We start from the raw sequence: 23,801 nt of genomic DNA on the forward strand, positions 1-23,801 counted from the left end.
TCATATGCCTTCTCCAGATCCATAAATGCTACATACAAATCCATTTGCTTTTCTAAGTATAGATTTATTATTTTATTTATTTATTATACTTTGTTGCTGTCTCCTGCGTTAGTGAGGTAGCGCAAGGAAACAGACGAAAGGATGGCTCAACCCACCCACATACACATGTATATACATACACATCCACTCACGTACATATACATATCTGTACATTTCATCATATACATATATATACATATACAGACATACATATATACACATTTACAAAATTCATACTTGCTGCCTTCATTCATTCTTGTCACCACCCCTCCATCACTGCATCCCTAAATAAATCCCATTCCTCACCCACTCCCCTCACATCATTTGCTCTCACCTTTTGCCATTCTGCAGTCAGCCTCTCCTGGTACTTCCTCACTCAAGTCTCCTTTCCAAGCTCACTTACTCTCACCACTCTCTTCACCCCAACATTCCAACATTTTCTCTTCTTTTCTGAAAACCTCTACAAATCTTCGCCTTCACCTCCACAGGATAATGAATAGATATCCCTCCAGTTGCCCCTCTCAGCACATTAATCCAATAATGCTCTCTGTCCATCTCTCCTACTCACATACGTATACTTATGTATATCTCTCTTTTTAAACCAGGTATTCCCAATCACCAGTCCTTTTTCAGCAGACAAATGTACAGGCTCTTCACTATTTCCACTTACAACTTTACTCACCTTTGCATTCAAATCCCCCATCACTATAACTTGGTCTCCTGCATCACAGCTGCTAACACTCACTCAGCTGCTCCCAAAACACTTGCCTCTCATGATCTTTATTCTCATGACCAGGTGCATAGGCACCAATAATCACCCATCTCTCTCCATCCACTTTCAATTTTACCCTTACTTTCCTACACTCTATCACATGCTCCCACAACTCCTGCTTCAGGAGTAGTGCTACTCCTTCCTTTGCTCTTGTCCTCTCACCAACCCCTGACTTTACTCCCAACACATTCCCAGACCACTCTTCCCCTTTACCCTTGAGCTTCATTTCACTCAGAGCCAAAACATCCAGGTTCCTTTCCTCAAACATGCTACCTATCTCTCCTCTTTTCCCATCTTGGTTACATCCACACACACTTAGATACCCCAATGTGAGTCTTCGAGAAGGATAAGCACCCTAGCATGAATCCTTCTTATGTTTCCCCTTTTAGAAAGTTAGATACAAGGAGGGGAGGGTTTCTAGCCGCCCACTCCCGCCCACTTTAGTCGCCTTCTACAACACGCTGGGAAATACGTGGGAAGTATTCTTTCTCCTCTATCCTCTCTATATATAATTTTTTAGTGTACTGCCAGGAGTAATTAGAAACTTGCATGGAACAACTTCATTAACATTTAGAAGTAAGCTTGACATATGATTGAAATGAATCCCAGATGAACCAAGAATTGATGATTATGTAATGCATGTGACAGCTGAGAAGAATAGTCTTATACATTAGGTAAGGAACAGTTCTTTCTGTGAACCCACCTCAGTGCTAAGCAGCCAGTGACTGTCCCTGGTGCTCAACTCTTAATGGTTTGTATATTTTTTTGTTCTTTATATGGGGATGATCAAACTGGAGAAATATCATTTAGGGTGGAGGATATTAAGGATAGTAAGGTATTCATTGATGATAATGAAATGTTCTTTGGGCATTTAGTTTGGTTATGGCCATTGTGTTTTTTGTTGTTGTGAGGAGGAACTGCAATATGATTGGCATTTTGTTGAGTGGAAGCATTTCACCATTCATGGTTATGGGAAGATTCAGGTTGTATTCATATCTATCAGAGTTCAAGAAGGTGATGATGGGTCACTCTTGGGATACAGACATTCTGTTTTGAGTGTGTCATTTCTAATTGCTTGTTGTTGCTTGAATAATGTCTTAATACTGTGATGTGGTCTTTATCCTGGAAACTCCACATAATGAACATTGCAAAATCTGCTACCTAAATGCTGGGGCTGATGTGTAGGTGCTGCTGTTATTTTCCCAGCAAGCAGCTATTCTATATCTATAAGGGCCTCATTTTCCCTGGTATGAAGTATTGCTCTCATACCTAGAGTGGCTTTTCTTTCACATCTAATTTAGCCAGAGTGGAATCAAAATCTTTCCATCTTACTAACTCTATTGTTGTCCCCTCTATTCTGCCATTCCTTTTTTTCCACCAGAGTGTTGCATCTTTTCCTCTGTTCTTCAGCTGTTATTTTGGCCTCATGAGTTATCTACATATGTTGTTGCCATGTGATCTAATTCCATGACATGCAACTGGCTGCTGCTTCCCAGAGCTTCAGTTGACTCATTGTGATACCTTTATTTGTATAGTGAAGCTATGGAATTTTCTACCATCTGTCTCTCTCTTCTTCTATTATTTCTACCTTTAAAAGTCAGGTCTTCAAATACTCAAGGGTCTCAAATTAAATCTTCTTACTTTCTTTTATTTGTACCTGTTATAGGACCTCACGCTTCATCTGAATTGTTCACAGTTGGGGCATGCCTTTACCCATGCCTTGTCAACTGTATAAAAGAAAAAAGATAAAACATGTAGCAATACATTATGTAGTTAGAGCATGGGCTTGCTCTCTGATAGATATGAATCCAACCTGCGTCCTCCTGTAATCCAGAATAATCAACTACATCCTTTTGACAAGAAAACAACCTTACTTAGCATTATTAATGACACACACCTAACATTTACTCTCCTACATCACCAACTAGTTATCATTAATGACACACCCCTGACATTTGCTCTACATATCACCCACTAGGTATCATTAATGACAGACCTGACATTTATTCCCCACATCACAAACATCATCACAAAAGCCTTAAATGACCGTAATGACCTGAGAACACATTGTGTTTCCAGTTTCAGACTAGAAAAATTATCCATCACTATTCTCTTTTACTTCACCCAGAACTGCACCCCAACTACCTGGTCACCCACACTTTTACAGGTAAACCTAACCAAATTAAAGCCACACAAAATGATGCATGCAGAACAGACACTGGTTGCTTGTGGTATTTATGTACAGTAACACTTTTAAATTCCAGTTGAATGTCAGTGTACAAATTATTATCCATAGACATTCATGATCTTTTGTGTGTTAGTTATCCCAGTTCTTCTTGCAGAAAGTGTGATGTCTATTGATTGATATCCACTGAATGATTTTTCATAGTTTCATCACTGTATCTGAATCATTTCTGTAAAAAATTATTCACTTCAAAATTTTTGCAGGTGTCAGACTATAGCCGAGGTTCCCGTGTGTCTCTGGACATAAGTGCAGGATCTCCTGTCATATTCTTGCCCATGTCCAGTTGTTCAGAAACGCTTCTGGTTGCTGAACTTGGGAGCTTGACTATCACAAACAAGTTTCTTTGGGCAGGTGCAAAAGGAACTATTAGTCAGGTGAGTGCTACAAGCCTCAAAGAAATCTGTCCAGTATGTTTATCAAAGCATTCACCTTCATATTTGTATTGTGACTGATAAGTAAGACGAACATTTTAGTAACAGCATTGGTCACTGAATATCATTATTAGCAATGTAATCTTTATTGTGTACTGTGTAGTGTCTCATTGTTGTAATAATTTTTATATTTTCAGAGATTAGAACCAGCAGCTCCATATACAGTTCAGTACCCCTTGCCACCATGGGATGACATGAAATTCTAGTCACTCGTTAAATACTCTCAAGGCTGTTAGCAATTTTTGGCATGGATTAGAATCTTTAATTTCATTTCTTCCTTCATGAAGAAATCACCCTCCACTGTATCTTTGTGATCATTTTACTTATAATGTTTTTTGTGCCGTATGTTATTTATTTGGCTTTGCTCTATCCATTATTGAGACACTACCTTGTTTAATATTTATGCACTGATATGATTTAGGCACTGCCTTAGTTATTGCATAGGTAATGCCTTATTTATTATTTAGGCACTGCCTTATTTATTTGAAAATATGTGGATGAGTGAAGGAGTACAATAACTGGTGATGGCATTGAGAATATGTCTTTGGTTTAACTCTGTTTCTTTTTCATTCTTTTTCTTCATCTTTTTCAAATTTCTGTGAATGATAACGTAACAGATTACTGGTTTCTTAGCTAAGCTTCCAGATGAAGTTTGTTGAGTGGGATGAATTTCCATGAGCAGGACATTGTAGATAGCTGAACTTTGCCATTAGATTATTTGTTATAACTGAAAGAACAGTTCTGCATTCCATTTTCTAGAGTAGGAAAGGGCAAAGCATCTTAGCTGTTACACAGGTTTTTGATGTCTATTTTGGTCATAAATCGTACTTCGCTTTGGTTAGTGAAAATGAAAGATATTGTGAAAGCTTTGCAGAAGATAAAGTGTGGTAAAATGACAAGTGGATGGGATGGCAGTCAGTTGTCTCAGAAAAGGGCATAACAGTGTTGTTGGTTGGTAAAGTGTTTTGCTGGCAAAAGGAAAGGTGTCTGTGGACTGACAGAATGCATATTGAGCATAGTGCCTTTGTACAAAGGCAATGAGGACAAAAATGTTAAAAGTGCAGAGGGATGAGACAGTAGAGTATTCTTGGTAAGTTGAATGGAAGATTAGTGACTGAGAAGGTGTGTTATGCAGAGAGCAGCTGACTGGGGAGAAGCAGTGAAGCTTGAGGAGTGGATACAAATCAAGTGTCAATTTTGAAGAATGTAAGTAATTTTGAAGAATGTAAGTTAAAAGTCTTTGAGGAAAGAAGGATCACCTGTGGCATTTGGAGATTATGGTGACAGTGCCTATTTGCAGGTAGCTTGGCTAGGGGATATCTTCATTTTAGCCCCTAGTGAGCAATGTCTTTCCTAAAAACACTGAAAAATGAAAGAATGTAGATGTAATTGCTGAGGAATGTGAGGATATCACAGCTGTAGACTTTGGGGAATTAGCTCATAGGAGGGGAAATGATATGTTAGAATTCATGATTCAAACATATAAAATCTAAGAAGATAAGCTAAAGGAGAGAGTAATGAAACTTGAAGGTATTGTGAAAGATCGTGAAAGATGCCTGAAAGCAGTAAGAGAAGCTGATATATTTAAAAACTTTGTGGAAGGAAGGAGAGGTAGATTATGATTATAATAGATAAACACAGTATATGTGTATATATATTTATTTGTGTTTTAACTTTCTAAATGGGGAAACAGAAGAAGGAGTCACATGGGGAGTGCTCATCCTCCTCGAAGGCTCAGATTGGAGTGTCTAAATGTGTGTGAATGTAACCAAGATGAGAAAAAGGAGAGATAGGTAGTATGTTTGAGGAAAGGAGCCTGGATGTTTCGGCTCGGAGTGAAATGAATCTCAAGGGTAAAGGGGAAGAGTGGTTTGGGAATGTCTTGGGAGTAAAGTCAGGGGTTAATGAGAGGACAAGAGCAAAGGAAGGAGTAGCACTACTCCTGAAACAGGAGTGGTGGGAGTATGTGATAGAGTGTAAGAAAGTAAACTCGAGATTGATATGGGTAAAACTGAAAGTTGATGGAGAGAGATGGGTGATTATTGGTGCATATGCACCTGGGCATGAGAAGAAAGATCATGAGAGGCAAGTGTTTTGGGAGCAGCTGAGTGAGTGTGCTAGTAGTTTTGATGCACGAGACCAGGTTATAGCGATGGGTGATTTGAATGCAAAGGTGAGTAATGTGGCAGTTGAGGGAATAATTGGTGTACATGGGGTGTTCAGTGTTGTAAATGGAAATGGTGAAGAGCTTGTAGATTTATGTGCTGAAAAAGGATTGGTGATTGGGAATATCTGGTTTAAAAAGAGAGTATTTATTTTATTTGTTTATTTTGCTATGTCGCTGTCTCCTGCGTTAGCGAGGTAGCGCAAGGAAACAGACGAAAGAATGGCCCAACCAACCCACATACACATGTATATACATACACGTCCACACACACAAATGTACATACCTATACATCTCAACGTTTACATATATATATATATATATATACACACACAGACATATACATATATACACATGCACAGAATTCATACTGTCTGCCTTTATTCATCCCATCGCCAACCCGCCACACATGAAATAACCACCCCCTCCCCCAAAATGTGCACAAGGTAGCGCTAGGAAAAGACAACAAAGGCCACATTCAGTCTCTAGCTGTCATGTAATAATGCACCGAAACCACAGCTCTCTATCCACATCCAGGCTCCACAGAACTTTCCATGGTTTACCCCAGACGCTTAACATGCCCTGGTTCAATCCATTGACAGCACATCGACCCCGGTATACCACATCGTTCCAATTCACTCTATTCCTTGCCCTCCTTTCACCCTCCTGCATGTTCAGGCCCCAATCACTCAAAATCTTTTTCAGTCCATCTTTCCACCTCCAATTTGGTCTCCCACTTCTCCTCGTTCCCTCTACCTCTGACACATATATCCTCTTGGTCAATCTTTCCTCACTCATTCTCTCCATGTGACCAAACCATTTCAAAACACCCTCTTCTGCTCTCTCAACCACACTCTTTTTATTACCACACATCTCTCTTACCCTATTATTACTTACTCGATCAAACCACCTGACACCACATATTGTCCTCAAACATCTCATTTCCAGCACATCCACCCCGCTGCGCACAACTCAATTCCATAGCCCACACCTCGCAACCATATAACATTGTTGGAACCACTACTCCTTCAAACATATCCATTTTTGCTTTCCGAGATAATGTTCTCGACTTCCACACATTCTTCAAGGCTCCTAGAATTTTCGCCCCCTCCCCCACGCTATGATTTGCTTCCGCTTCCGTGGTTCCATCCGCTGCCAAATCCACTCTCAGATATCTGAAACACTTCACTTCCTCCAGTTTTTCTCCATTCAAACTTACCTCCCAATTGACTTGACCCTCAATCGTACTGTACCTAATAACTTTGCTCTTATTCACATATACTCTCAGCTTTCTTCTTTCACACACTTTACCAAATTCTGTCACCAGCTTCTGCAGTTTCTCACATGAATTTGCCACCAGCGCTGTATCATCAGCGAACAACAACTGACTCACTTCCCAAGCTCTCTCATCCACAACAGACTGCATACTTGCCCCTCTTTCCAAAACTCTTGCATTCACCTCCCTAACAACCCCATCCATAAACAAATTAAACAACCATGGAGACATCACACACCCCTGCCACAAACCTACATTTACTGAGAACCAATCACTTTCCTCTCTTCCTACACGTACACATGCCTTACATCCTCGATACAAACTTTTCACTGCTTCTAACAACTTGCCTCCCACACCATATATTCTTAATACCTTCCACAGAGTATCTCTATCAACTCTATCATATGCCTTCTCCAGATCCATAAATGCTACATACAAAACAATTTGCTTTTCTAAGTATTTTTCACATACATTCTTCAAAGCAAACACCTGATCCACACATCCTCTACCACTTCTGAAACCACACTGCTCTTACCCAATCTGATGCTCTGTACATGCCCTCACCCTCTCAGTCAATACCCTCCCATATAATTTGCCAGGAATACTCAGCAAACTTCTTTTTTTTTTTTTTTTTTTTTTTTTTTTGCTGTCTCCCGCGTTTGCGAGGTAGCGCAAGGAAACAGACGAAAGAAATGGCCCAACCCACCCCCATACACATGTATATGCATATGTCCACACACGCAAATATACATACCTACACAGCTTTCCATGGTTTACCCCAGACGCTTCACATGCCTTGATTCAATCCACTGACAGCACGTCAACCCTGGTATACCACATCGCTCCAATTCACTCTATTCCTTGCCCTCCTTTCACCCTCCTGCATGTTTAGGCCCCAATCACACAAAATCTTTTTCACTCCATCTTTCCACCTCCAACTTGGTCTCCCTCTTCTCCTCGTTCCCTCCACCTCCGACACATATATCCTCTTGGTCAATCTTTCCTCACTCATTCTCTCCATGTGACCAAACCATTTCAAAACACCCTCTTCTGCTCTCTCAACCACGCTCTTTTTATTTCCACACATCTCTCTTACCCTTACGTTACTTACTCGCTCAAACCACCTCACACCACACATTGTCCTCAAACATCTCATTTCCAGCACATCCATCCTCCTGCGCACAACTCTATCCATAGTCCACGCCTCGCAACCATACAACATTGTTGGAACCACTATTCCTTCAAACATACCCATTTTTGCTTTCCGAGATAATGTTCTCGACTTCCACACATTCTTCAAGGCTCCCAGAATTTTCGCCCCCTCCCCCACCCTATGATCCACTTCCACTTCCATGGTTCCATCCGCTGCCAGATCCACTCCCAGATATCTAAAACACTTCACTTCCTCCAGTTTTTCTCCATTCAAACTCACCTCCCAATTGACTTGACCCTCAACCCTACTGTACCTAATAAACTTGCTCTTATTCACATTTACTCTTAACTTTCTTCTTTCACACACTTTGCCAAACTCAGTCACCAGCTTCTGCAGTTTCTCACATGAATCAGCCACCAGCGCTGTATCATCAGCGAACAACAACTGACTCACTTCCCAAGCTCTCTCATCCCCAACAGACATCATACTTGCCCCTCTTTCCAAAACTCTTGCATTCACCTCCCTAACAACCCCATCCATAAACAAATTAAACAACCATGGAGACATCACACACCCCTGCCGCAAACCTACATTCACTGAGAACCAATCACTTTCCTCTCTTCCTACACGTACACATGCCTTACATCCTCGATAAAATGTATGAAGAATGTATGTGAGAAATACATAGAAAACCAAATGGATTTGTATGTAGCATTTATGGATCTGGAGAAGGCATATGATAGAGTTGATAGAGATACTCTGTGGAAGGTATTAAGAATATATGGTGTGGGAGGCAAGTTGTTAGAAGCAGTGAAAAGTTTTTATCGAGGATGTAAGGCATGTGTACGTGTAGGAAGAGAGGAAAGTGATTGGTTCTCAGTGAATGTAGGTTTGCGGCAGGGGTGTGTGATGTCTCCATGGTTGTTTAATTTGTTTATGGATGGGGTTGATAGGGAGGTAAATGCAAGAGTTCTGGAAAGAGGGGCAAGTATGAAGTCTGTTGGGGATGAGAGAGCTTGGGAAGTGAGTCAGTTGTTGTTCGCTGATGATACAGCGCTGGTGGCTGATTCATGTGAGAAACTGCAGAAGCTGGTGACTGAGTTTGGCAAAGTGTGTGAAAGAAGAAAGTTAAGAGTAAATGTGAATAAGAGCAAGTTTATTAGGTACAGTAGGGTTGAGGGTCAAGTCAATTGGGAGGTGAGTTTGAATGGAGAAAAACTGGAGGAAGTGAAGTGTTTTAGATATCTGGGAGTGGATCTGGCAGCGGATGGAACCATGGAAGCGGAAGTGGATCATAGGGTGGGGGAGGGGGCGAAAATTCTGGGGGCCTCGAAGAATGTGTGGAAGTCGAGAACATTATCTCGGAAAGCAAAAATGGGTATGTTTGAAGGAATAGTGGTTCCAACAATGTTGTATGGTTGCGAGGCGTGGGCTATGGATAGAGTTGTGCGCAGGAGGATGGATGTGCTGGAAATGAGATGTTTGAGGACAATGTGTGGTGTGAGGTGGTTTGATCGAGTGAGTAACGTAAGGGTAAGAGAGATGTGTGGAAATAAAAAGAGCGTGGTTGAGAGAGCAGAAGAGGGTGTTTTGAAGTGGTTTGGTCACATGGAGAGGATGAGTGAGGAAAGATTGACCAAGAGGATATATGTGTCGGAGGTGGAGGTAGCAAGGAGAAGAGGGAGACCAAATTGGAGGTGGAAAGATGGAGTGAAAAAGATTTTGTGTGATCGGGGCCTGAACATGGAGGAGGGTGAAAGGAGGGCAAGGAATAGAGTGAATTGGAGCGATGTGGTATACCGGGGTTGACGTGCTGTCAGTGGATGGAATCAAGGCATGTGAAGCGTCTGGGGTAAACCATGGAAAGCTGTGTAGGTATGTATATTTGCGTGTGTGGACGTATGTATATACATGTGTATGGGGGGGGGTTAGGCCATTTCTTTCGTCTGTTTCCTTGCGCTACCTCGCAAACGCGGGAGACAGCGACAAAGTATTAAAAAAAAAAAAAAAAAAAAAAATTCTTCAAAGCAAACACCTGATCCACACATCCTCTACCACTTCTGAAACCACACTGCTCTTCCCCAATCTGATGCTCTGTACATGCCTTCACCCTCTCAATCAATACCCTCCCATATAATTTGCCAGGAATACTCAACAAACTTATACCTCTGTAATTTGAGCACTCACTCTTATCCCCTTTGCCTTTGTACAATGGCACTATGCACGCATTCCGCCAATCCTCAGGCACCTCACCATGAGTCATACATACATTAAATAACCTTACCAACCAGTCAACAATACAGTCACCCCCTTTTTTAATAAATTCCACTGCAATACCATCCAAACCTGCTGCCTTGCCGGCTTTCATCTTCCGCAAAGCTTTTACTACCTCTTCTCTGTTTACCAAATCATTTTCCCTAACCCTTGCACTTTTTTAATAAATTCCACTGCAATACCATCCAAACCTGCTGCCTTGCCGGCTTTCATCTTCCGCAAAGCTTTTACTACCTCTTCTCTGTTGACCAAATCATTTTCCCTAACCCTCGCACTTTGCACACCACCTCGACCAAAACACCCTATATCTGCCACTCTATCATCAAACACATTCAACAAACCTTCAAAATACTCACTCCATCTCCTTCTCACATCACCACTACTTGTTATCACCTTCCCATTTGCGCCCTTCACTGAAGTTCCCATTTGCTCCCTTGTCTTACGCACTTTATTTACCTCCTTCCAGAACATCTTTTTATTCTCCCTATAATTTAATGATACTCAATAAACTTATACCTCTGTAATTTGAGCACTCACTTTTATCTCCTTTGCCTTTGTACAATGACACTATGCAAGCATTCCGCCAATCCTCAGGCACCTCATCATGAATCATACATACATTAAATAACCTTCCGCAAAGCTTTTACTACCTCTTCTCTGTTTACCCAATCATTTTCCCTAACCCTCTCACTTTGCACACCACCTCAACCAAAACACCCTATATCTGCCACTATATCATCAAACACATTCAACAAACCTTACCAACCAATCAACAACACAGTCACCCCCTATTTTCATAAATTTCACTGCAATACCATCCAAACCAACCACCTTGCTGGATTTTATCTTCTGCAAAGCTTTCACTACCTCTTCTCTGTTTACCAAACAATTCTCCCTGACCCTCTCACTTCGCACACCACCTCGACCAAAACACCCTGTATCTGCCACTCAATCATCAAACACATCTATATGTGTATATGAGTGGATGGGCCATTCTTTGTCTGTTTCCTGTCACTACCTCGCTGATGTGGGAAATAGCGATTAAGTATAATAGAATAAACTTAAATATGTTAGAAAATACTAAAAGGTATTAACATTTGAAAAACTCTCTCAAGAAACATTTATGTGGTGAGGGCACCTGAATTATAAGATGAAATGAATACCTGGGACTCCTAGGGAAAGCAGAGGATCAGGGAGTGTGCTGTGGTGAAAAAGCAAAATATTACTTTGCCTACCAGTGACACCAAATTGTCATCTAATGTTTTCAATGAGTTTCAGGGACTAGTGTAACCACTTTGGCATCTGATTGAAAGAAATGCTTTAAGTTAGCTTCTAAGGTAGTTAGTGCCATTTTACATAGTTCCATGTAGAAGCATAATAAAGATGGCAATTGTTACCATTTATCCAGAAAGCTTGGGACTATAGGCGACCCAGATTTCAGGATTTTCCAGTTTTCTGGAACATGGCCTAATATATGCATAAAATATGAAATAATCAATGAAAAATAAAGAACAAAATTGTATTGAGGAAATACACATTAATGACCTTCTAAAGCAGGGTCTGTATAATCATGAAGTCCACCACATTCAAAACGAGCCAGTTTCAAAAATGTTGGGATTTTTGGAACTTCCAGTTTTCTGGAATCCAGATAAATGGTTTGGTACCTGTATTGTTCAATCTACTCACTTACCATTCTGTACCTTATATAGGTCATATTTTTTCTTTTTTAATGCTTGATTGCCATTTCCCGTGTTAGCAAGGTAATGCCAGGAATAGACGAAGAAAGGCCACATCTATTCACATCCATTCTCTAGCTATCCTTTATACTGTGCCAAATCTTGAGCTCCCTATCCACAACCAGGCCCTACAGAACTTTCCATTGTTTACCCCTGGTACTTCACATGCCCTGGTGTAGTCTTTTGTGTTGATTATTATATGTAGCTCTTTCCTTCAGAAATGTCTTACCTAATGCTTAAGCTAATAATGGTGGCAATAATCATAATATGAATGATTGATTATTGCTGATGATTACCTGCTAATACTGTATATGTTGTTCAGCCATCACATTCGGACATCATATAATGGGAATAGTAATTGTAGGGAAGAATAGCATACTGGTGTTATTATGATGTAGTCCTCCAAATCATTGCAGTGAACCAGAACAAATATACAATGATAACAGTGAAGGAACAATAAGGATGGTACATGAAGCAGTGGAACACTCACTTCTTAGAGGTTTTAAAGTATTGATAATGGGGGATTTCAATTATAAAGAGATACCCTGGGTCAGTTTGGAGTCCTGTGGTGATAGCGGAGTCTTGGAGACACAAATTTTAGAGTGTATACAGGAAAATTTCTTGTGGCAACATGTCAGGGAGCAAACAAGGATGAGAGGGATTGATAAAGCATCGTTACAAGATCTTATTTTCACTCACAGCATGGACTTGAGAACATTATATACAGTGCACCAGTTGGAAAAGCTCAAGTTTAGATATATGGTAAAAGAGGACATTAAAAGAGCAGAGTTGAGACAAGAAATTAAGTGGAGATATAATTGTGAAACTACATAAACCTCAATACTTTCTATGGTAATGTAGATTAGGAAATAGAATTCAGTAACCAGAAACCAGGGTTTGGTGTTGAGAGATTCTGTGAAATTTCCTGTGGAGGAGTAGAGGTATGGGTACCTCAAGCCTCTAATACAGAGGGAACAGGAAGAAAAAGGAAGGAATGACTTAATAAAAGATATGATAAAGGAGACTAGCTAGACCTGGGTCAGTTTGGAGTCCTGTGGTGACAGGGAGTCTTGGAGACACAAATTTTAGAGTGTATACAGGAAAATTTCCTGTGGCAACATGTCAGGGAGCAAACAAGGATGAGAGGGATTGATACAGCATCGTTACAAGATCTTATTTTCACTCACAGCATGGACTTGAGAACATTATATACAGTGCACCAGTTGGAAAAGCTCAAGTTTAGATATATGGTAAAAGAGGACATTAAAAGAGCAGAGTTGAGACAAGAAATTAAGTGGAGATATAATTGTGAAACTACATAAACCTCAATAATTTCTATGGTAATGTAGATTAGGAAATAGAATTCAGTAACCAGAAACCAGGGTTTGGTGTTGAGAGATTCTGTGAAATTTCCTGTGGAGGAGTAGAGGTATGGGTACCTCAAGCCTCTAATACAGAGGGAACAGGAAGAAAAAGGAAGGAATGACTTAATAAAAGATATGATAAAGGAGACTAGCTTTGAGGTGTGTAAGGGCAAAGATATAGATGGCACTCTAATCAGCCACATTCACAGGGTATAAGATAGCATGGAACAAGTATAGCAGGATAAGGAAAGAGTAACAGAGAAACTTTGAAAAGGATTTTGTGTACATAGATTCAAAAAGAGTATGAGAGAAGGGTGACAGAACATTGAAGTGAAAGTGCAGTCATGTGTAAATAAGTTTAAGGTGTTTAGTGAAAGACTGTTAAAGGTTATAGAATTAGTAGTTGGATACAAGATTGTGAGAGACAAGAATATAAGAAAAAGTGCATGGCAGATGAAAAACATTAGAAATGTTGTTAGAGGGAAGAGAAGAAAAAGACATATGGTAGATATCCTGAAAGGAATGTACCAGTGCAAGTTAAGTAAAAGAGAATATATAAGCAAAATGTTAAGAAGCTGATGGAGGAAAGCAAAGAAAGAGGAGATGAATATATTGGAAGAAAATTGAGTGAAAATTAAGAGAAAATATTTAGGTGAAAAAGTAAACAGGTGGCTGTAAGAGTGAAAATGTTAATATGACAACTAAAGAAGGGAAGTTGTTGAGTCAAAAGGAGGAAATGAAAAGATAAAAAAAGGATTTGAAGAACTGATGAATGTGGGAGAAGGGGAGGCAGAGATTTTTGCATGCATAATAATAGTATTAATTAAATAACACATAATATTTTGATGTAAAATTAATATGATTGTGTACATTAGATATGATATAGTACAAAACTTTAAAAGTGGAATTTTGACATTCACTGGAAGCAAAACTCCCCCTTTTATCCTTTTATGATAGAAACATATCGTTGCTTTGGACCTATTCTTGGAATGTAATCTATGGTGTTATCAAGGGAGACCAGAATTCCTCAGACTGGGGGAGACAGCTTTTTGAATGTGGTCAAGACCAAAAGCATAAGACTCCCTCTTATGAAGTGCTCTAGAATTTTAGTGTTTTCCATAGTTTCTCTCTCTTCCCATCTTTATAGGTTTAGGATTAATAGGTTATGCGTCTCAAGTTTGATCCCGGCACTTTAAGGATCATAAAGATATAGCAGGAAAGGTCAAGAGGAAGGAAGTAAATATGGTGCTCGAATTGATGAGAGCTGAGTTATAGGAAGAAGTTAGAAGTCATAGATTCATCCCCACTGGAAGAAAGAAGAATCAGGAGAGCATTGATCACATCTTTTAGGTTTCTCATTCAGATTAACAGTATTGAAAATTAGCAATGTTTAGAAAGATGCAGGCAAAGAGAGGTCATAACAAGAAGCTAAACACAATACAGTGTAGAAAAGATATAAAGATATTTTTTTAGCATAGCAGTAGGGTTTTGGATGAAAGGAATGAGCTTGATGATGAAGCTCTGAGTGCAGACATTATACGAACGTATAAAAAGTTGTGCAAAAGTTAAGAATTTTGCTTTCTTGTTTTGACAGGTGCAGCATCAGAATTTGGAAGACAGACTAGTGAGTCAGTGTGGAACTTCCACCACCAGATCCCAGTCAAGGTTGGTAAGGTTATGAAAATTGTATATTCAATCTTTATTTGTTCTTAACTGTAGTTTCACAGTTGTGTTATCCTTACAGATTAGAGCTTGGCAGTATATGCACATTTCTGAGGTATCTCTTACAAATTACTATAGCATATCTGAGAACCTGAAAAGGATATTCAGCAGCCAGTATTTCAAACTGTACTTTTGTAAACCTTCACAGAGAAATTAGTATAGCTGCAGGCTTAAGTAACATTAAACCCCCCAGTGTATGTACATTTGATGTTTTGTTGATTAATTCATCCTTCTTTTCTTCATATCATTCTGGGAAGTTTGCTCAGACCCTTACAGATATGTCTTCCCTTTGTGAATCCTGAGACCTCCTTGACAGAATGTTTGAGTAAACTAAAGCTTACTTGGCAAGTCATGGGGAATGCCTTAAAACAGGTTTCATGTTCATGCAGAAATTTTAATGCAAAGTCTAACATATCACCAGCTGTGCAGATGACAGGCTGTGCCTTCTCTTGATAAAGGAGAGCAGTTTTTTCCTCCCTGAGATAGCATGAGTATCTGAATGCCCTTTCATAGGCTGTCTTATGAATGCTATATCTGACCAATGCTGACACGTTAAAGAAGATTCACCCTTACTGCAACCACTCAGCCCCCAGTCATGAAGTACTCCTGACCCATTTCAGTGATATCCTTTCTCCCAAAGAACACACAGACATACTCAATGGCTACTCAAAGATTAGCCAAAAAGCAAACTCACCCCTAAAATAAAAGTCACAAAAAGCCTACACAAAATTCACTCAGAAAAAGCTGCCCACATACTGTTCACTCCCATAAAGAAGTTTCTTGTTTCAGGCCCTGACAATTTATCAGACTTTCACATAAATCACTTTAGCACATCCTTGCTTGCTTTCATCCATTTCTGCCGCTACCCTGCCCCACAAGAAAAAAAACATCACTATCCCCTGCTTCAGTGAGGTAGTCCCAAGAAGACAGACAAAAAAGGCCACGTTTGTTCACACTCAGTTTCTAGCTGTCATGTGTAATGCCCAGAAACCACAGACCTTTCAATGGTTTACCCCACATGCTTCACATGCCCTGGTTCAGTCCATTGACAGCACATCGACTCCAGTATACCACATCATTCCAATTCCTTGCATGCCTCACACCCTCCTGTATGTTCAGGCCCCGATCGCTCAAAATCTTTTTCACTCCATCCTTCCACCTCTAATTAAGTCTCCCGCTTCTTGTTCCCTCCACCTCTGACACATATAACCTCTTTGTCAATCTTCCTCACTCATTCTCTCCATATGTCCAGACCATTTCAACACACCCTCTTCTTCTCTCTCAACCATACTCTTTTTATTGCCACACATCTCTCTTACCCTCATATTACTTATTTGATCAAACCACCTCACTCCACATATTGTCCTTAAACATTTCATTTCCAACACATCCACCCTCCTCCATACAACCCTATCAATAGCCTATGCCTCACAACCATATAACATCGTTGGAACTACTATTCCTTCAAACATACCCATTTTTCCTCTTCGAGATAACGTTCTGTCCTTCCACACATTCTTCATTGCTCCCAGAAACATTGCCCCCTCCCCCACCCTGTGACTCACTTCTGCTTTCAGGTTCTATCCACTACTAAGTCCACCCCCAGATATTTAAAACACTTCACTTCCTCCAGTTTTTCTCCACTCAAACTTACATACTAATTAACTTGTCCCTCAACCCTAATGAACTGAATAACCTTGTTCTTATTCACAGTTGCTCTCAACTTTCTCCTTTCACACACTTTTCTAAATTCAGTCACCAACCTCTGCAGTTTCTCACTTGAATCAGCCACCAGATCTGTCTAATCGGCGAACAACAACTGACTCACTTCCCAGGCCCTCTCATCCCCAACAGATTACATACTCACACCTCTCTCCAAGGCCCTCTCATCCCCAACAGATTACATACTCACACCTCTCTCCAAAACTCTTGCATTTACCTCCATAACCACCCCATCCATAAACAAATTTAACAACCATGGGGACATCGCACACCCCTGCCACAAACCACCCTTCACTGGGAACCAATGATTCTGCTCTCTTCCTGTTTGTACACATGCCTTACTTCCTTGGTAGAAACTTTTCATCACTTCTGGCACCTTACCTCCCACACTATATACTCATAAGACTTTCCACAAAGCATCTCTATCAGCCATATCATATGCCTTCTCTAGAACTATAGATGCTACATACAAATCCATCTGTTTTTCTAAGTATATCTTACATACATTCTCCAAACCACACCTGATCCACACATCCTCTACCACTTCTGAAACCACACTGCTCTTCCCCAGTGTGATGCTTTGTACATGCCCTCATCCTCTTAGTCAATACTCTCCCATTATAATTACCCAGGAATACTAAACAAACTTATGCCTTTGTATTTTGAACACTCACCTTTATGCATGCATGCATGCATTCTGCCAATCCTTAAGCATTTATGGATCTGGAGAAGCATGTGATAGGGTTGATAGAGATGCTTTGTGGAAGGTATTAAGAGTATATGGTGTGGGAGGTAAGTTGCTAGAGACAGTGAAAAGTTTTTACCAAGGATATATGGCATGTATACAAGTAGGAAGAGAGGAAAGTGATTGATTTCCAGCGAATGTCAGTTTGCAGCAGGGGTGCTTGATGTCTCCATGGTTGTTTAATTTGTTTATAGATTGGATGGCTAGGGAGATGAATGCAAGAGTTTTGGAGAGAGGGGCAAGTATGCAGTCTGTTGTGGATGAGAGATCTTGGGAAGTGAATCAGTTGTTGTTCACTGATGATACAGCACTGGTGGCTGATTCAGGTGAGAAACTGCAAAAGTTAGTGACTGAGTTTGGTAAAGTGTGTGAAAGAAAAAAGCTGAGAGTAAAGGTTATTAGGTTCAGTAGAGTCGAGGAACGAGGTAATTGGAAGGTAAGTTTGAATGGAGAAAAACTGGAGGAAGTGAAGTGTCTTAGATATCTGGGAGTGGACTTAACAGCAGATGGAGGCTTGGAAGTGGAAGTGAGTCACAGTGTGGGGGAGGGAGCGAAGGTTGTGGGAGGGTTGAAGAATGTGTGGAAAGTGAGAATGTTGCCTCGGAGAGCAAAAATAGGTGTTTGAAGGAATAGTGGTTCCAACATTGTTATATGGTTGCGAGGCATGGGCTGTAGATAAGGTTGTGCAGAGAGGGTGGATGTGTTGGAAATGAAATATTTGAGGACAATATGTGGTGTGAGGTGGTTTGATCAAGTAAGTAATGAAAGGGTGAGACAGATGTGTGGTAATAAAAAGAGTGTGGTTGAGACAGCAGAATAGAGCATGTTGAAGTGGTGTGGAAACATGGAAAGAATGAGTGAGGACAGAATAACAAAGAGGATATGTGTCAGAAGTGGAGGGAAGAAGAAGCGGGAGACCAAATTGGAGATGGATGATGGAGTGAAAAAGATTTTTAGTGATTGGGGCCTAAACATACAGGAGGATGAAAGGCATGCAAGGAAAACTGTGAATTAGAATGATGTGGCATACTGGGGTCAACGTGCTGTCAATGGATTGAACCAGGGCATGTGAAGCATCTGGGGTAAACCATGGAAAGGTCTGTGGGGCCTGAATGCGGAAAGGGAACTGTGGTTTTGGTGCATTACGCATGACAGCTAGAGACTGTGTGAACAAATGTGGCCTTTTTTGTCTGTTCTTGGTGCTGCCATGCTGGAGGGGGAGATACTATTTTGTGTGTGGCAGGGATGATGACAGGAATGGATGAAGGCAGCAAGTGTAGATATGTACATATGTATACCTGTGTATGTTTGTGTATGTATATGTATGTATATGTTGAAACGTATAGGTATTTACATGTGTGTGTGTGGGCATTTATGTATATACATGTGTATGTGGGTGGGTTGGGCCATTCTTTCGTCAGTTTCCTTGTGCTACCTCGCAAATGCGGGAGACAGTGAATTAGTATAATATGAAAAAAACGAAAAATACATACATATATACATCTATTATTTATCCCTGGGGATAGGGGAGAAAGAATACTTCCCACGTATTCCCTGCGTGTCGTAGAAGGCGACTAAAAGGGGAGGGAGTGGGTGGCTCGAAATCCTCCCCTCTCGTTTTTTTTTAATTTTCCAAAAGAAGGAACAGAGAAGGGGGCCAGGTGAGGATTTTCCCTCTAAGGCCCAGTCCTCTGTTCTTAACGCTACCTCGCAAATGCGGGAAATGGCGAATCGTATGAAAAGAAAATCTAATATTATTATTATTATTATTATTATTATTATTATTATTATTATTATTATTATTACTTTGCTTTGTCGCTGTCTCCCGTGTTAGCGAGGTAGCGCAAGGAAACAGACGAAAGAATGGCCCAACGCACCCACATACACATGTAAATACATACACGTCCACACACGCAAATATACATACCTATACATCTCAATGTATACATATATATACACACTCAGACATATACATATATACACATGTACATAATTTATACTGTCTGCCTTTATTCATTCCTATCGCCACCCCGCCACACATGAAATAACAACCCCCTCCATCGTCATGTGTGCGAGGTAGCGCTAGGAAAAAACAAAGGCCACATTCGTTCACACTCAGTCTCTAGATGTCATGTAATAATATACCGAAACCACAGCTCCCTTACCACATCCAGGCCCCACACAACTTTCCATGGTTTACCCCAGACGCTTCACATGACCTGGTTCAATCCATTGACAGCACGTCGACCCCGGTATACCACATCATTCCAATTCACGCTATTCCTTGCACGCCTTTCACCCTCCTGCATATTCAGGCCCCAATCACTCAAAACCTTTTTCACTCCATCTTTCCACCTCCTATTTGGTCTCCCACTTTTCCTCGTTCCCTCCACCTCTGACACATATATCCTCTCGTTCAATCTTTCCTCACTCATTCTCTCCATGTGACCAAACCATTTCAAAACACCCTCTTCTGCTCTCTCAGCCACACTCTTTTTATTACCACCCATCTCTCTCTTACCTTATTATTACTTACTCGATCAAACCACCTGACACCACATATTGTCCTCAAACATCTCATTTCCAGCACATCCACCCTCCTGCGCACAACTCTATCCATAGCCCACACCTCGCAACCATATAACATTGTTGGAACCACTATTCCTTCAAACATACCCATTTTTGCTTTCCGAGGTAATGCTCTCGACTTCCACACATTCTTCAACGCTCCCAGAATTTTCGCCCCCTCCCCCACCCTATAATTCACTTCCGCTTTCATGGTTCCATCCGCTGCCAAATCCACTCCCAGATATCTAAAACACTCCACTTCCTCCAGTTTTTCTCCATTCAAACTTACCTCCCAATTGACTTGACCCTCAAACCTACTGCACCTGGTAACCTTCCTCTTATTCACATTTACTCTCAGCTTCTTTCTTTCACACACTTTACCAAACTCAGTCACCAGCTTCTGCAGTTTCTCACATGAATCAGCCACCAGCGCTGTATCATCAGCGAACAACAACTGACTCACTTCCCAAGCTCTCTCATCCACAACAGACTGCATACTTGCCCCTCTTTCTAAAACTCTTGCATTCACCTCCCTAACAACCCAATCCATAAACAAATTAAACAACCATGGAGACATCACACACCCCTGCCACAAACCTACATTCACTGAGAACCAATCACTTTCCTCTCTTCCTACACATACACGTGACTTACATCCTCGATAGAAACTTTTCACTGCTTCTAACAACTTGCCTCCCACACCATATATTCTTAATACCTTCCACAGAGCATCTCTATCAACTCTATCATATGCCTTCTCCAGATCCATAAATGCTACATACAAATCCATTTGCTTTTCTAAGTATTTCTCACATACATTCTTCAAAGCAAACACCTGATCCACACATCCTCTACCACTTCTGAAACCACACTGCTCTTCCCCAATCTGATGCTCTGTACATGCCTTCACCCTCTCAATCAATACCCTCCCATATAATTTCCCAGGAATGCTCAACAAACTTATACCTCTATAATTTTGTTCACTCACTCTTATCCCCTATGCCTTTGTGCAATGGCACTATGCACGCATTCCGCCAATCCTCAGGCACCTCACCATGAGTCATACATACATTAAATAACCTTACCAACCAGTGAACATACAGTCACCCCCTTTTTTAATAGATTCCACTGCAATACCATCCAAACCTGCTGCCTTGCCGGCTTTCATCTTCCGCAAAGCTCTTACTACCTCTTCTCAGTTTACCAAATCATTTTCCCTAACCCTCTCACTTTGCACACCACCTCGACCAAAACACCCTATATCTGCCACTCTATCATCAAACACATTCAACACACCTTCAAAATACTCACTCCATCTCCTTCTCACATCACCACTACTTGTTATCACCTCCCCATTAGCGCCCTTCACTGAAGTTCCCATTTGCTCCCTTGTCTTACGCACTTTATTTACCTCCTTCGAGAACATCTTTTTATTCTCCCTAAAATTTAAAGATACTCTCTCACCCCAACTCTCATTTGCCCACTTTTTCACCTCTTGCACCTTTCTCTTGACCTCCTACCTCTTTCTTTTATACATCTCCCACTCAGTTGCATTTTTTCCCTGCAAAAATCGTCCAAATGCCTCTCTCTTCTCTTTCACTAATAATCTTACTTCTTCATCCCAACACTCACTACCCTTTCCAATCAACCCAATCAACAGACGAAAGAAATGGCCCAACCCACCCCCATACACATGTATATACATACGTCCACACACACAAATATACATACCTACACAGCTTTCCATGGCTTACCCCAGACGCTTCATATGCCTTGATTCAATCCACTGACAGCACGTCAACCCCGGTATACCACATCGCTCCAATTCACTCTATTCCTTGCCCTCCTTTCACCCTCCTGCATGTTCAGGCCCCGATCACACAAAATCTTTTTCACTCCATCTTTCCACCTCCAATTTGGTCTCCCTCTTCTCCTTGTTCCCTCCACCTCCGACACATATATCCTCTTGGTCAATCTTTCCTCACTCATCCTCTCCATGTGCCCAAACCACTTCAAAACACCCTCTTCTGCTCTCTCAACCACGCTCTTTTTATTTCCACACATCTCTCTTACCCTTACTTTACTCACTCGATCAAAACACCTCACACCACACATTGTCCTCAAACATCTCATTTCCAGCACATCCATCCTCCTGCGCACAACTCTATCCATAGCCCACGCCTCGCAACCATACAACATTGTTGGAACCACTATTCCTTCAAACATACCCATTTTTGCTTTCCGAGCTAATGTTCTCGACTTCCACACATTCTTTAAGGCCCCCAGAATTTTCGCCCCCTCCCCCAACCTATGATCCACTTCCGCTTCCATGGTTCCATCCGCTGCCAGATCCACTCCCAGATATCTAAAACACTTGGAAACACTTCCTCCAGTTTTTCTCCATTCAAACTCACCTCCCAATTGACTTGACCCTCAACCCTACTGTACCTAATAACCTTGCTCTTATTCACATTTACTCTTAACTTTCTTCTTCCACACACTTTACCAAACTCCGTCACCAGCTTCTGCAGTTTCTCACATGAATCCGCCATCAGCGCTGTATCATCAGCGAACAACAACTGACTCACTTCCCAAGCTCTCTCATCCCCAACAGACTTCATACTTGCCCCTCTTTCCAAGACTCTTGCATTTACCTCCCTAACAACCCCATCCATAAACAAATTAAACAACCATGGAGACATCACACACCCCTGCCGCAAACCTACATTCACTGAGAACCAATCACTTTCCTCTCTTCCTACACGTACACATGCCTTACATCCTCGATAAAAACTTTTCACTGCTTCTAACAACTTGCCTCTCTCAGGAAATGTTGGTTTGTGGCAGGGGTGTGTGATGTCTCCATGGTTGTTTAATTTGTTTATGGATGGGGTTGTTAGGGAGGTAAATGCAAGAGTTTTGGAAAGAGGGGCAAGTATGAAGTCTGTTGGGGATGAGAGAGCTTGGGAAGTGAGTCAGTTGTTGTTCGCTGATGATACAGCGCTGGTGGCTGATTCATGTGAGAAACTGCAGAAGCTGGTGACTGAGTTTGGTAAAGTGTATGAAAAAAGAAAGTTAAGAGTAAATGTGAATAAGAGCAAGGTTATTAGGTACAGTAGGGTTGAGGGTCAAGTCAATTGGGAGGTAAGTTTGAATGGAGAAAAACTGGAGGAAGTAAAGTGTTGTAGATATCTGGGAGTGGATTTGGCAGGGGATGGAACAATGGAAGCGGAAGTGGATCATAGGGTGGGGGAGGGGGCGAAAATCCTGGGAGCCTTGAAGAGTGTGTGGAAGTCGAGAACATTATCTCGGAAAGCAAAAATGGGTATGTTTGACGGAATAGTGGTTCCAACAATGTTGTATGGTTGCGAGGCGTGGGCTATGGATAGAGTTGTGCGCAGGAGGATGGATGTGCTGGAAATGAGATGTTTGAGGACAATGTGTGGTGTGAGGTGGTTTGATCGAGTAAGTAATGTAAGGGTAAGAGAGATGTGTGGAAATAAAAAGAGCATGGTTGAGAGAGCAGAAGAGGGTGTTTTGAAATGGTTTGGGCACATGGAGAGAATGAGTGAGGAAAATTTGACGAAGAG

At 41.1% G+C, this 23,801-nt stretch overlaps 1 protein-coding gene across 1 annotated transcript in view; it reads left to right on the forward strand.

Moving 5' to 3' along the window:
- Vps13D (vacuolar protein sorting 13D) overlaps window positions 1-23,801 on the forward strand; it is a 772,012-nt gene that overhangs the window by 282,013 nt on the left and 466,198 nt on the right. The window contains exons 32-33 of the mRNA XM_071670877.1: window positions 3,260-3,430; window positions 15,049-15,119. Of these exons, the coding sequence (XP_071526978.1) occupies window positions 3,260-3,430; window positions 15,049-15,119 (242 nt within the window). The remainder of the gene's footprint in view (window positions 1-3,259; window positions 3,431-15,048; window positions 15,120-23,801) is intronic.

This window comes from Panulirus ornatus, chromosome 16 (assembly GCF_036320965.1).
Source record: "Panulirus ornatus isolate Po-2019 chromosome 16, ASM3632096v1, whole genome shotgun sequence".
NCBI lineage: Eukaryota > Metazoa > Arthropoda > Malacostraca > Decapoda > Palinuridae > Panulirus > Panulirus ornatus.